The sequence below is a fragment of the Girardinichthys multiradiatus genome, chromosome 17, assembly GCF_021462225.1.
Source record: "Girardinichthys multiradiatus isolate DD_20200921_A chromosome 17, DD_fGirMul_XY1, whole genome shotgun sequence".
NCBI lineage: Eukaryota > Metazoa > Chordata > Actinopteri > Cyprinodontiformes > Goodeidae > Girardinichthys > Girardinichthys multiradiatus.
In genome coordinates, this window is record NC_061809.1 from 4045134 (window position 1) to 4059078 (window position 13945).

A 13945-nucleotide genomic window follows, 5' to 3' on the forward strand; every position below is an offset into this window, starting at 1 on the left:
CTTCAACACTGTGAGGAGCTCGGCCATCCGGGAGGGGCTCGGAGTAGAGCCCTTGCTCCTCCACATCGAGAGGAGCCAGTTGAGGTGGCTCGGGCATCTATACCAGATGCCTCCTGGACGCCTTCCTCGGGAGGTGTTCCAGGCACGTCCCACTGAGAGGAGCCCCAGGGGACGGCCCAGGACATGCTGAAGGGACTATGTCTCTCGGCTGGCCTGATAACGCCTTGGAGGAGGTGTCTGGGGAGAGGGAAGTCTGCGTCTCTTTAATGAGTCTGCTGCCCCACGACCCAGATGAAGCGGAAGACGACGACGACAGCAACAGAAGTAGAGATAACAGGCAAACTCATAATTAAAACCTAACACAGGCAGATTACGATAGTCTGGCTTTAATGTGACAGTTAGTTCTTCGTCTGCTCATCGTTGTAATCCTTAAAAACAGTACTTTTAGTGGTTATGAATAATTAGATCTCTAATCCAAGTGTTAAAGCAGTTTGATCATAGTGAGAAAAACAATCTTTTCTCAGCGAGTTCTGCTCACATTCACTGTTGAATACCTTTTAAGCCTAAAGGGTTTTTGTGAAGTTGGAGCTTTTTCTGAAAAATGACATACTCTGTCTTAACAATCATTATGTTAATAATTATGTTCTTCAAATGAGAGTAACAATTCTGGCCTTTCTTTGCTGCTAGTTGAGTAAATCCTGTGTAAATTGCGAGAAAATGTATTTTTTGGAATCTGTGAGCTCTCTGCTTACAGCAAAAATGCTGGTTGTGTGTGTAGAAGCCATGTGGTGAACAGCTGAGACCAAGTTTTGTGGTAATGAGTTTGTTTATTTTCTGATTCATCTGCCTTTAGTTTTAACTGTTTAGGTGTTTGTAGAAATGGTTTCTGATAGCTTTTAGCCAAGATTCGACTAATTCTGTGGATATCACATATGTTTATGTGTAACTAATGGAACTTACACTAAGGAAAGTAGAAGAAAACAAAAGTTAAATTCTGCTCCCAGTACTGGTGGTTGGGCATAACAAATTTATGTCTGGCTTTAAGGTTGGGAGCTTATTCTATGTCTGTTCACCGTTTCAAGGTTAAAAACCATGCTTTCAGTGTTTCACAAGTAACATTTCTCTTATTCAAGCGTTTAAAAAGCACTTTAATTATAGCAGGGGGAAAAACTGTATTGTCTCAGAGAGTTCTCCCTAAATTTATTGTTTAACAAATTCATGTGAGCTAATTCTATGTCTGCTTATTATTCTAAGGTTAACAATCATACTTTCATTGTTTCACAGTGACCAGTTCTCTTATTCAAGTGTTTAAGCAGCACTTTAACTATAGCAGGGAAACAAAAGTCTTTTCTCAGCGAGTTCTGCTGTAATTCATTGTTTAACTGTGGCTTGAAAACCATACTTTCAGTGGTTCTGAATCACCAGTTCTCTTATTCAAGTGTTTAAAAACCATTTTAATTATAGCGGGACTTCTCAGCGAGTTCTGCGTTAATTCACTGTTAAACACATTTACGTCTGGCTTTAATGTGCTGCAGGGCCCAGCTCAATTTGTTGCAGTGGCAACTACAAGTGGCACTTCCAGTGGCTGCCACCAGAGGGTGCCACAGGCTGTGGTTTCAGAGCTCCTGTCCTTTAGCTCCATCCAGACTCCGTTCCACAATGATCCACTCCTTTTTATACCTAATCCCTCCGCGGTTCCAATGCTGTGATTGGATGGTGACTGTTTGTCAGGAGGAAAGGAGTGTTGTGTTGAGGCCGACAACAGAACCATGGACAGTAATTCTAAAACACTGCGCTTTATTAATAAACGATGGAAGTGCAAGACCAAACCACAGAGACAAATCTGAAATCTGCTGCTGTTTCTCTCTCGATACTGCGTCGCTGACTGCGGGTCACAGTATTCCAGATTGATGAGGGTGCCTTGTGTCGACACAGACGGAAGCCTATCTTAGGTCTTTATCTAGTCTATAATAAGCAACACGGACCTGCTTTTGGTCTTAGTAACCAGGGACTACCCGCTGAGGCTGCTGAACACTGGTTTTAAGCTCTTCATTCATGGACCAATATAGCGACGAGCCACCATGTCGCCTGCTTGAAAACAACCATACAGCTCTGGTGCTGAAATTGCATCGCGGGTTTAAAAGCTGATTTTTGTTTGAAGACGCCCTGAAATCCGTTATTTGAACCCTCAGGTGAGCATATAATTCTCAAATCCACCAGCACTTAGACTACAAGTAGGAATTTTAAAATGCTCTGCCGTTTTTATTCGCAGGATTTGGGAGTATTTAGCAAATGTGTCATAGAAACAAATGAGTTTGGTTCTGTAGCGTAGCTATCAGCGTTGCAGATTGGTACATTGGTAGACTATGTCATAAACTATCTAGATTAGCTAGCTTTAGATGATTTTTCAAAAATACCAACATCACACGTAGGTTGCAGGGTCGGCTGTTCTCAGCCTAAAGTGCTGTTTTCCCATATGTGATTTTACTCAAGCCACATGCGTTTTTTTTTTCACTGTGTATCTTATTGTGGTCTTGGTCAAAACCCATTTAATGTGTTTTTAACTATTCTGGTTAGTTATTCAAGTTCAAAGGCAGACCTAAACTCTCGGATTCCATTTCTCACTCTTGCTGCAAAACAAAACTTAATTTATCTCAGTTTCACTGTCCATTGTACCAGAATATATTAGGACAACCCATCTTTATATTATTCTGTAAGTGCAATAGGGACAATCGAATTCTATGTGTGTTGTTTTTTTTTTTTCATATAAACTCAATGATAAGCTTTTTCAGTTTTGGAAAAACATCTGCAGGCAGCAACATTGAAATATTTTGTAAGTTCATTTTCCATCTGCTGGTATTTATCATTTTTGCTTCCATTAAGTATTCATAATTCATTTGAACAATCATTTCTAGTTTATATATCTGTTATCTGCATTCCCAAATATTGAAATTGGTCTACCATTGTTATTCCAGTATCCCCACATGTGTTTCTATAGTTGTTACCAGAGGTTCAGTTGCTATGTAAATAACAAAGACAAAGGGCATCCCTCATGGCATCCTATTTTAATGGTGAATGGTTTGATATATTCACTTGATGATGCCAGTTGTGGTTTTTGTTCTATTGTTAGTAATATGTTTTTCATTTCTCACGTATTTAACAAATGTATCATCCCCTAACCATTTCTGAAGTAGGTGCCACCTAGGCTGATGTTTAACAAGATTTATATCCAAGCACAAAAGGGAACTAGCTCTGTGATCTGATTTCTCTATGCTGTCATAATAACAAAATTGTTTCCAGAAATTAGACAAGCTGAAATCAAAAAGGATGTAAATATCCCTAAAAGTACTGGAACAGCAGGAGTAAACTGTATCACCTGACTTCAAATGCCTCCCAATATCTATCAGATTATTCATCAGATTCTTCTATGAACTGATGAATAACTGGCCTACACCTGCTGTGTGTTTAATTGACACCTCTAAACCAACCCATAACTGCATGTAGTGTGCATTTCCATTGCTTAGTAAAGGTATATTCTCCTGTATGGGAGGTAAGAGTAAGACACAAATATATTGATATATATATATATATATATTTGCTCCATGGCCTGATATGAATTCTGTAGTTAGTTCTGGGCATCTTCCACCATTGACAGATGTACATCTGCTTGTATGATCTTTTCAGTGCAGTCAGTCATGTTTCTCCTTACTAAACAAATTATATCTTTGCTTATATAAAAGGCACTTATCTGCTTCTCTAAGGAAAGTCGTTCTTCTTCAGGTGGGTCCCATTTTCTGCTGTTGTACTCCTTGCATACCATTGGTGCCTGATTTATTGCTGGTGGACTATTGCATAATTTACTCTGAAGTATTGTTCCAGCTCTGAAACTCGACCTTTAAGAGACCAATCCTCATATCTGAACAAATAAAAAATTTAATAAAAACAGTAAAGTGATTCTGGATTTTATGGGAGAGATAAAGGACCTTAAAAGGCAAAAATAAGTAGAAAAATAAGATAAGAGGTTAAGTAAGCTCCTTATCTCTTCCCTTTACTTGTAATTGAAAACACTTCTCTTATGTGGCATTATGCAAACAGATCATCTCTCCTACACTGGAAACTAAAGGTTCTTTACTGTTTACGGACGTTTGAGCCAAATTCCTACATTTCCTACATTTTCCACTATGTCGACATTGGACGAGGAGGAAGAGCTAATTTGCCTTGTAGTTTTAGAAAAACAAAAGAAAAATGGTGGTACATAAGGCCATTAAACCAGAGAAGTCAGTTTGACGTTCCAAATCCCCGAGATACTGGCGTTCTGTCGAGAACTGCAAGCCCGTGTAGTCCGTCAGACACTTATTTTTTTCAGGTTTTTTTTTTCTTAGATATTTTTTCGGCACTAGAGGCCTTTATTTTTCTTTTTTTGGCAGACAGGAGAGAGGGGGAGACATTCGGCAAAGGTCGCCGGGACATCAAGGACTATACGCTCTATATACAGGTCCTTCTCAAAATATTAGCATATTGTGATAAAGTTCATTATTTTCCATAATGTAATGATGAAAATTTAACATTCATATATTTTAGATTCATTGCACACTAACTGAAATATTTCAGGTCTTTTATTGTCTTAATACGGATGATTGTGGCATACAGCTCATGAAAACCCAAAATTCCTATCTCACAAAATTAGCACATTTCATCCGACCAATAAAAGAAAAGTGTTTTTAATACAAAAAACGTTAACCTTCAAATAATCATGTACAGTTATGCACTCAATACTTGGTCGGGAATCCTTTGGCAGAAATGACTGCTTCAATGCGGCGTGGCATGGAGGCAATCAGCCTGTGGCACTGCTGAGGTCTTATGAAGGCCCAGGATGCTTCGATAGCGGCCTTTAGCTCATCCAGAGTGTTGGGTCTTGAGTCTCTCAACGTTCTCTTCACAATATCCCACAGATTCTCTATGGGGTTCAGGTCAGGAGAGTTGGCAGGCCAATTGAGCACAGTGATACCATGGTCAGTAAACCATTTACCAGTGGTTTTGGCACTGTGAGCAGGTGCCAGGTCGTGCTGAAAAATGAAATCTTCATCTCCATAAAGCTTTTCAGCAGATGGAAGCATAAAGTGCTCCAAAATCTCCTGATAGCTAGCTGCATTGACCCTGCCCTTGATAAAACACAGTGGACCAACACCAGCAGCTGACACGGCACCCCAGACCATCACTGACTGTGGGTACTTGACACTGGACGTCTGGCATTTTGGCATTTCCTTCTCCCCAGTCTTCCTCCAGATTCTGGCACCTTGATTTCCGAATGACATGCAGAATTTGCTTTCATCCGAAAAAAGTACTTTGGACCACTGAGCAACAGTCCAGTGCTGCTTCTCTGTAGCCCAGGTCTGGGGAATGCGGCACCTGTAGCCCATTTCCTGCACACGCCTGTGCACAGTGGCTCTGGATGTTTCTACTCCAGACTCAGTCCACTGCTTCCGCAGGTCCCCCAAGGTCTGGAATCGGCCCTTCTCCACAATCTTCCTCAGGGTCCGGTCACCTCTTCTCGTTGTGCAGCGTTTTCTGCCACACATTTTCCTTCCCACAGACTTCCCACTGAGGTGCCTTGATACAGCACTCTGGGAACAGCCTATTCGTTCAGAAATTTATTTCTGTGTCTTACCCTCTTGCTTGAGGGTGTCAATAGTGGCCTTCTGGACAGCAGTCAGGTCGGCAGTCTTACCCATGATTGGGGTTTTGAGTGATGAACCAGGCTGGGAGTTTTAAAGGCCTCAGGAATCTTTTGCAGGTGTTTAGAGTTAACTCGTTGATTCAGATGATTAGGTTCATAGCTCGATTAGAGACCCTTTTAATGATATGCTAATTTTGTGAGATAGGAATTTTGGGTTTTCATGAGCTGTATGCCAAAATCATCCGTATTAAGACAATAAAAGACCTGAAATATTTCAGTTAATGTGCAATGAATCTAAAATATATGAATGTTACATTTTCATCATGACATTATGGAAAATAATTAACTTTATCACAATATGCTAATATTTTGAGAAGGACCTGTATATGGTCTCGCGCGCCACCAGAACGGCAAGTTCTTTTTTTCTATAAATACACCAAAAGTGGTTTTCCCCTTTTCTCCAGTGGTTAAAGCAGTGGCTTTTGCTGTGCATTACCAGCACCTTCTGAATTGGAGTAACACAAACAGGTGTGTTACCAGCCTGATAAGGTTGGGTCGGCTTGTCTTAGCATTAGCTTCCACAATTCTTTTTTTATGTGTTTAGCAGTTTAGCGTTAGCAGAGCTAATATTTTGGTTAGTGGAATATGGGTCAGGGAAGCTAATTTTTTTGATTAGCCATGTTCACCATTGCTCGTAAACATTAAGCATTGTTATAAGCTTGAAGGTCAAAAGATTTTGTTTTTAAATACTTTTAGGTCTTTATTGACTTTTGTGTAGTTGTAGATAAATATATATTTTTTAAATAATTATATTGTTCAAAATAGTAAAATTTAAAATTAATATTTTAGGGGTTTTCATTTTAAATGTGTTAAAGGAGAGTAGCATCAGTGAATTTGGATTCATGTTAGAGAAAACTGTTGCTGTGCTTCTAAATAGTTTGAGATCTCTTTGGATTATGTGCACTCATCTTAAAAAAGGATCCTGAAGATTGTCATAACAAAATAGATCAATTACAACATTAAGAGATATGGCTGAGAAAACATATTTTGAAAAGAGATTGTTAAAAATTTCTTTGAATTCTTGAAGCTTCAAATTTGGCCATTTGTCTGTCTTTGATGTTTTGTCTTTGTGTTTGTTGGAATGAATGTTTGTTTATATGTTGCATGACAATAATCCATGTTTAGAATAATGTTTCTAAATCCCAGATTGATTAAAACTTTGAGTTTTCAGGAGAGTTAAGAAGCAGTTTGTTTCTGAGGTAGATGCATGTTAACAGTTTTGCAGTTTATGGTTCACTAAAATGGATTGGAATGAAGAAACTGTGGGTTCTGCCCATCATAGGTTAGTTCTGCCTGACTCTGCCCACCTACCAGGTTGGTTCATGCCTTTGCTCCCATGGAAACGCTCAGCACCTCCCTTCCTGACTTTTAACACTGTTTAAGAGACAAAAGAATCAAAAGGCTTGTCATGAAAGTTGCCTTAAAAACATGTTTTTTGTATAATAATTAAGGGTGTAGCATGAATTTTAGATTTAGGTGTTGTTGGGATTATGAATCTGAGAATATTATTTGATATTTAATATTAATATTTTTATATTTTATCAAATAATATCTAAGTCTGTTAAGGGTTGTCCTGTGAATACCAGCCGAGTAAGGCGATGGTATTTGGACAAAATAGAAAGGTGTGAGACGAGCTCTGACATTACTGAACAGCATAAACTCTGCACATATATGGAATGAATTCACACAATTTCTTAAAATACAAGAAATTCTTAACAAAAATAAGTCAAACATATTTCAATCAACAAACCCTTTACTATGCTAAAACAATCCAACTAAACTACCAAGCAGAATTAAAGAATAAGGAAGACTAATGGGCTATGTACAATATAAACAAGTTGATCAAAAGATGATTGGAAATCATGACCAAAATGAGTGATGCAACATTACCATGCAATATTTATGTTTGAGAACCAAGGATTATCTTGAAGAATCTGGAAATGAAGTTAAGTTAGTCTTTGAACTAACTTAGGCAATAATCAGCAAACGTTTAGACAACCAATCACAATGCAAGATCAGATAAAATATTATTTTAATAAAATAATGTTTTAAAGAATGATCTGCTGAATAAAACCAAGCTTCTGGGTGACCATTTCTCAACGGTGTCTAACTAGCTGCCTTTATTTATTGAAATAATATTTAAATAAATATTATTAAAGGAATTGGTAAAATATTTAAGGGAATATTTTGGAAAAGCCAAATCTTTCTGGAGAAATGGGGCTTAATGGTGTTTACTTAGTTGTCAGATTTAGTAAAATAATGTTAGGGACCCAACCTCATGAACCGTGCTTAGGAGTTGTCCGGGCGACGACGACGTTTGAAGAAAGGTCCACTGTGAACAAAGGGAACAGTGACTGGGCGGCCGCTCAGTCGGGCCGACCAAACTGCACGTTACTACGGTGATGCGGTCTCTGCTGTCTTCCTTCCAGACTGGGAGACCGCGTCTCTGCAGGAACTTCTCTGGAACACCGTTTGCTTCTGCAGGCCTCAGAGAGAAAGTAAAGTCAGGCTTGTACCTTAATTCCCCGTTCATGAATGAATATACCGGATACACACATTTGTACTTATCTTAGTGCATATGATCGTATGACACCCTTGGATCCAGTTTGAAGAGTTTATGTCTGTTTGCCAGCAAAGAGACATTAGCGCGCTGTCTCACCAGCCGGCCTTGCACAGAGTCCGGATTGTAGAGAAAGACTTGTGCAGGAAGTGGGGTTTTATGTGGACAGCGGCATCATGGGAAGTTCGCTATTACCCCCAATTCCTAAGTTATGGCGAAAGTAGGTTAATGCAATTTATTTAGAAAGTTCCAGAAAAGTCCGTACCGCATTTCCTGTTGTAACTCATGGCTGTGGGTCCCAACACACATAAAGTAATGATGGAGATAACAAAAAAATTATCATCACTAATTAAAGAAATAAATAATAGATTTGGTTGTTTGTGTGTTGCCCTGCGATGGACTGGCAACCTGTCCAGGGTGTACCCCGCCACCCGCCCATAGAAAGCTGGAGATAGGCACCAGCTTCCCCACGACCCACTATGGAAGAAGTGGTAGAAAATGACTGACTGACTAATATATAACTGATTTATAATCCTAAAATATTATATGGACTTTGGTAGAATAGTTTAGTTTAATTATTCTGACATGCATTTTTGCTTGAGAATGCTCTGCAGCATTCTGTCTTCTTAGTAGTACGGGTGACCAATTTCCTATCAGTAAGTGCAGAGTCCCTATATAATGTGAAATGTTTATTTCTTTGAACAACTTTTTCCCTTTCCCACCTCACTTGCAGTCTCATGAATGAACCTCGACAACATCTACCTACATAGAGGTCAATTTACCTCTCAACATTTACTTCAGTTCAGAAGATGCTGGGAATATTTCGCGGGCGGAGGAAGTTCCTGGCAGCCTCTCTTGCCTTGCTTTTCATCCCCTCATTTACATGGCTTTACCTGTCAATTGGAAATTTTCAAGGTAAGAAAAATTGGCTTTCAAAATGTCTGTTCATAGTTTAGTTTTCTGTCCTAATTGTGGCTACTTAACTGCACTCCCTTAAGTCTTTTTTTTCCTGCACTTATTCATTCATGTCCAGAGGTCTTATACCCATAAATCTGAATTACATGTCGAGCTCATTGGGCCCATTGCTCAATAAGCATCAAGATTTGGATACATAGCCTTTATCATGACAGTAGCAAAGCAACAGAACATTTTATTCCATGCATTTGGATGAGCTTAAAATTCTATCACTAAAATATTATGACCACTATTGCAATGATAATAAAAGTCAAGAAAGGGACTGGCAACCTGTCCAGTGTATACCCTGCTCCTCGCTCAATGACCACTGGGCACCAGCCTCCCCTCAACTCTGCAAGGACCAGCGGGTATGGATGAATGATAAAAGTGGTAATAGAACGAAAGTTTTATTATATTAGATGCATGGGGCTGTAACCTCAGTCTGTTTTCATTCAAATTATTATTTAAAGCAGCCTAAAGGTGTCTCTTTGGCACTTACTAGTCAAGTTGTATCTATTTTGCACTTATGGCAACTCAAAAGACTTAGAGTAACAAATGGACAAAACAAATCTGTGAAATCTTTGTTAGTGACATAACCTCCACCTGTTCCAAAACTTGACAGGGCACACACTCTCTAGAATTAATGCTAAAATTAGGTCAAAGCCTGTGGTAATCCTATTCTACCACTACAACAGTAAGGAGCGAATCATCAAGGAAGCCCGTCATGGAGATGGAGTTCTGAGCTAGAGTGACCAGCAGAGTTGTACGACAATAGCCCCTTTTCCTTTGCCTGTACAAAGCCCCAGGGTTTTGAAATCCCAGGCCACATTTCAATACAAATTTACCCAGGTAATTTCATTTTCCCAGGGCTTTACTTTCATAAGTAAATGGCCCTGGTGTGGAGTAGGTCTTTTCAGCTTTCCCCTGGATTTGTAAAAGGGGCAACCTGTGTGCAGCAAGGCTTGGCACCAGTAGCTTCAGCAATGGCAGAGGTTACTACATACCATTAATTTGTCATAAAAAGTAGTTTTAAGATGTTTTTAAACAAGAAAGTAGACCTCAAAACTTCATCTGTGCAGTCAGTTTCTTCAAGAATGAGCCTACTTTCAAATGTTTTTCTAGAGTTTTCGCAGCTGCTGATGTGGTGAACTTATGTGGTGAATAACTGCAAATAGCAGAAAACAAAACAGAATATTGTTCATCAGAAATTGGTGAAATTTTTGTTTGCATTAATAATTAACTGTTTTGTAAGACAAATGTTTTAATGCAGTGCTGATGTTCAGAGCACTTAAAATTTTCCATGTACAAAAAAAATACACGTTTCTCCAAGACTGTCTTTCATGTAAACCTAACTTAGTGGGTTATGAACTCTTTAATATTTTAAATTTTTCATAGTTTTATGCAAATGGCTCTGCAGGAGGAGAAACCACAGTTCCAGGTTGGGATGCAGAAACTCTGTGATGTCCTACCATCGTCTGGTCTACTTTCTGCTCATGTTCTGCTTTATATAAATATTTATTTATGATTAGAGAGTCAATGTTTTAATCCCTGTAATTCTGGACTGATTATCAGTTTTGTATTCTAATAAATATTTTTTTTTACTACAAACATGTTCTGTAGTTATCTGATCTGAGTTTACCTGATGATGATAATAGCAGAAAAATAAGTGTGTTAATCAGTGTTTACTAGTTGTTGTAAATCAGTTGAATCAGTTGTAAAGCAAAAACTCTGGCCAGATGCAGGTTTGTGAAAGATTAAATGTAAAATAACGATTTAAACTTTTCCTGCTTGTGGATCCAGTGAAACTTATGGAATAATGGAAGGCATGAATCAACTGTATAACTCTAAAGCTACTCATTATCTATTATTTGTCAGTTGACACAAAAAATTGTATTAACTTTTTAACAGAGTAAAGGAATAAGGCCATCTGCAGGAATGAAGGTGTATTGCGTTTTTTTTTTACAAATTCCCCATATGTCATTAGGCTGATTTAAATAAATGGTCCATGGCAATGGAAAAAGAATGTAAGAGATACCCCGGGATTCCTATTACCCGGGTATAAAATACCCTGAGGCTTTAAATCCTGGGGCTTTTGGTGGAAAAAGGGGCTCTGGCTACTTTGTCAGTAGCCAGAGGCCAGAACACGAGGAAGTATTGTTATTGCTTAACAAAGGCAAAATCTAAGTAAAAATACTAAGGGTAAATAAATGTAGTACTAACTCAAAGTTTCTTTAAACAGCTGTTATAGATGGTGATGGCTGTGGGCAGGAAGGATCACTTAGTACCGATCTGTATTGTACAGTTTAAAGACTTGATCCTCTACTGAATAATGATTTATGATGTGATTTATTGAGATTTATTTGAAAGAAAAATAATTATTATTTTATTACTGTCTTAACAACCTTCTGTATGTTCTGTTCCCAGTCTAACTGGAACCTCAAAGATGTACTCAACTGGACCATTGTATCCCTCTTTATTGGTGAAAACAATGTTCTCATGCGGAACAAAAAAAAATGCGTATCAAACTCATTTTTTATAAGAATGCAGAAATACAGTTAATGTGACCATCAGAAAAATAAATGGAAAAAGTCAGAGGGCTCTCTTTTTTTATCCTGCTTTGACTTTCTTCTCAGGTCTCTTCTCTCTATTCAGGTCTGTGGTCTTTTTTCTACATGTTCTTTTGCAGTTCATTCTGCAAATGTCCTGGTTATCTGAAGGCCTTACCTTTTCTTCTGTAAACATAATGGTGTCTTTTGTTTTTGAAGGGAAGATTCAAGAATTGGCATTTTACAATACTGTATCTCACACAGCTGGGTCTAAAAAATTGTACGGCTCCACAAGCTACCATTACGTTTTACATTAAATACTGATGTTTATATACTCCCCTTTTTTCTGGTCATAAAACAATTTAATGAATAAAAAATTAAATTATGGAATTTAAGGATTTAATTCAAAGTAATTAAAATTCTAAATCCTTAAAACAAAATAAATATTGTACTTAGAGTGCTATAAAATATACTCTTCAGGCCCTGAAAAGAAGTGTTCTCTCTTTAAATTACAGATTACCAATTGAAATAATAGTTTATGAAACTCACATAAAAAACTCGATGTGTCGGAAGATTTTTTACAAATTTTGTTAATACATTAAACAATCTGTTCTAATGTCATTGTACACCATCCTCTGCTGGATGTAATTATTAATGTTGGAGAGGAAAAACTCATTAACAAGTATAACCGGGCACCAAATGATTTAGACATCGCAAATCATCCTATAGATTCTAAAGATCCCATGTTCTAACAAAGAAATTATGTCATTTTTAGATCTCTGCAGTAACAATTGATTTTAAGTGTTTATCAAAAAACTGTTTTAATATCTGTAGTATGTAAGGTATTGGGATATTAAAAACGTCACAGGAAGTATCCTTGAAGACAATGGTTCTCTGGGAATTAGCAAAGGCTTAACTACCTTAAAGTGAAATTTATGATGATGAACTTCTTTACAAAATGATTTTTATACTAACATTTATAGTTGTTTGACAGTTCCAGTTCTTGCTTCTTTTCCTTGTTACCCAAGACTCTCTTGGTGCTGAACATAATTTCTGTTTAATTTCTCCTGTAAAATAAATTTGTGCCTCTTGTCCAACAGTGAAGCCCCTACCACTATCTTCATTGGAAGCTCAGTCACCTGCACCTTTGAGTGACACAAATGCACGGCTAGCCTTAGAACTGAGGATACGTGCAGTCGAAGAAGAGAACAGGGCACTCCGCCAGGAGCTCAGTCATCCACCCAGGAATTCATCTGCTTCCCATACAAATGGCACCAGCCGAGGGATCCAAAGCCGAACTCATTCAGAAGAAGGCACCAGTAACAATGAAGGCCATAAAAATGCAGCTGTGGGAAACAACTCTAACTGTTTACAACAACAACTGGTGGATAAGTGTGAGGTGAGATAAGCCTCAGTCCCATCACTCTAAACATGCTTATTTACAATACATCATTTACAGTTGAGATAGTGATGATTGAAGCAAGCATAAAAACAGGGGCTAATTTTTCAACATTTTTCACTGTCAACTCTTCTCACCAACAGTTGAAGGTTTGTGTATGGTACTCAAGGAAATATTGATATTTCCAACACCTTGTTCTATTCTCCAACATAAATGATCACTCACATTTGTCTATCAGCCACGACCTTATACACAAACCTTTCTGTTCTACACCCCCAAAGACGAGCTACCTATGAGCTGCCGCAAGCCCTTCTTAACTTACAAAAGGAGACAGTCTACACAACTGTGGGCTTTCAGAAAAGATTCAGATCATGGGGGATGACAGGAGATGTTGAGTGGCATTAACATAAGCCTTATGTACAGTTTGTTAAAGGGCTATTATTTAAAAACTGTCAAATTGCTGGTTTATTAGACCTTCTATCAGAGAAGAAAAGTAAAACAAATAACTAGTCTGTACTAAATCTGCAGCTACTCTTGAATATAACACCTACTCTTTTAACCCAGCCCATCCCAGTTTTCCTGAATTAATAGCCTACTTATGCTGAGGGGAATTGATGATAACTTTTTTATCAGTTCTCATAAAGAACTGTATTTTCAACTTTAATTGAAGAACTAGGGATTATGTATAGGCGTCTGTACAAAACAAGTGTTAAGCTGTTCTGGTGAGTTATTCATTTTAAGCAGATGTG

General features: G+C 38.1%; 1 protein-coding gene across 1 annotated transcript in view; it reads left to right on the forward strand.

Annotated features, from left to right (window-relative positions):
* Positions 1-1711: 1711 nt before the first annotated feature.
* Positions 1712-13945, forward strand: part of large1 (LARGE xylosyl- and glucuronyltransferase 1) — a 39499-nt gene continuing 27265 nt past the window's right edge. The window contains exons 1-3 of the mRNA XM_047389813.1: positions 1712-2192; positions 9031-9212; positions 12898-13196. Of these exons, the coding sequence (XP_047245769.1) occupies positions 9107-9212; positions 12898-13196 (405 nt within the window). The 5' untranslated portion in view covers positions 1712-2192; positions 9031-9106. The remainder of the gene's footprint in view (positions 2193-9030; positions 9213-12897; positions 13197-13945) is intronic.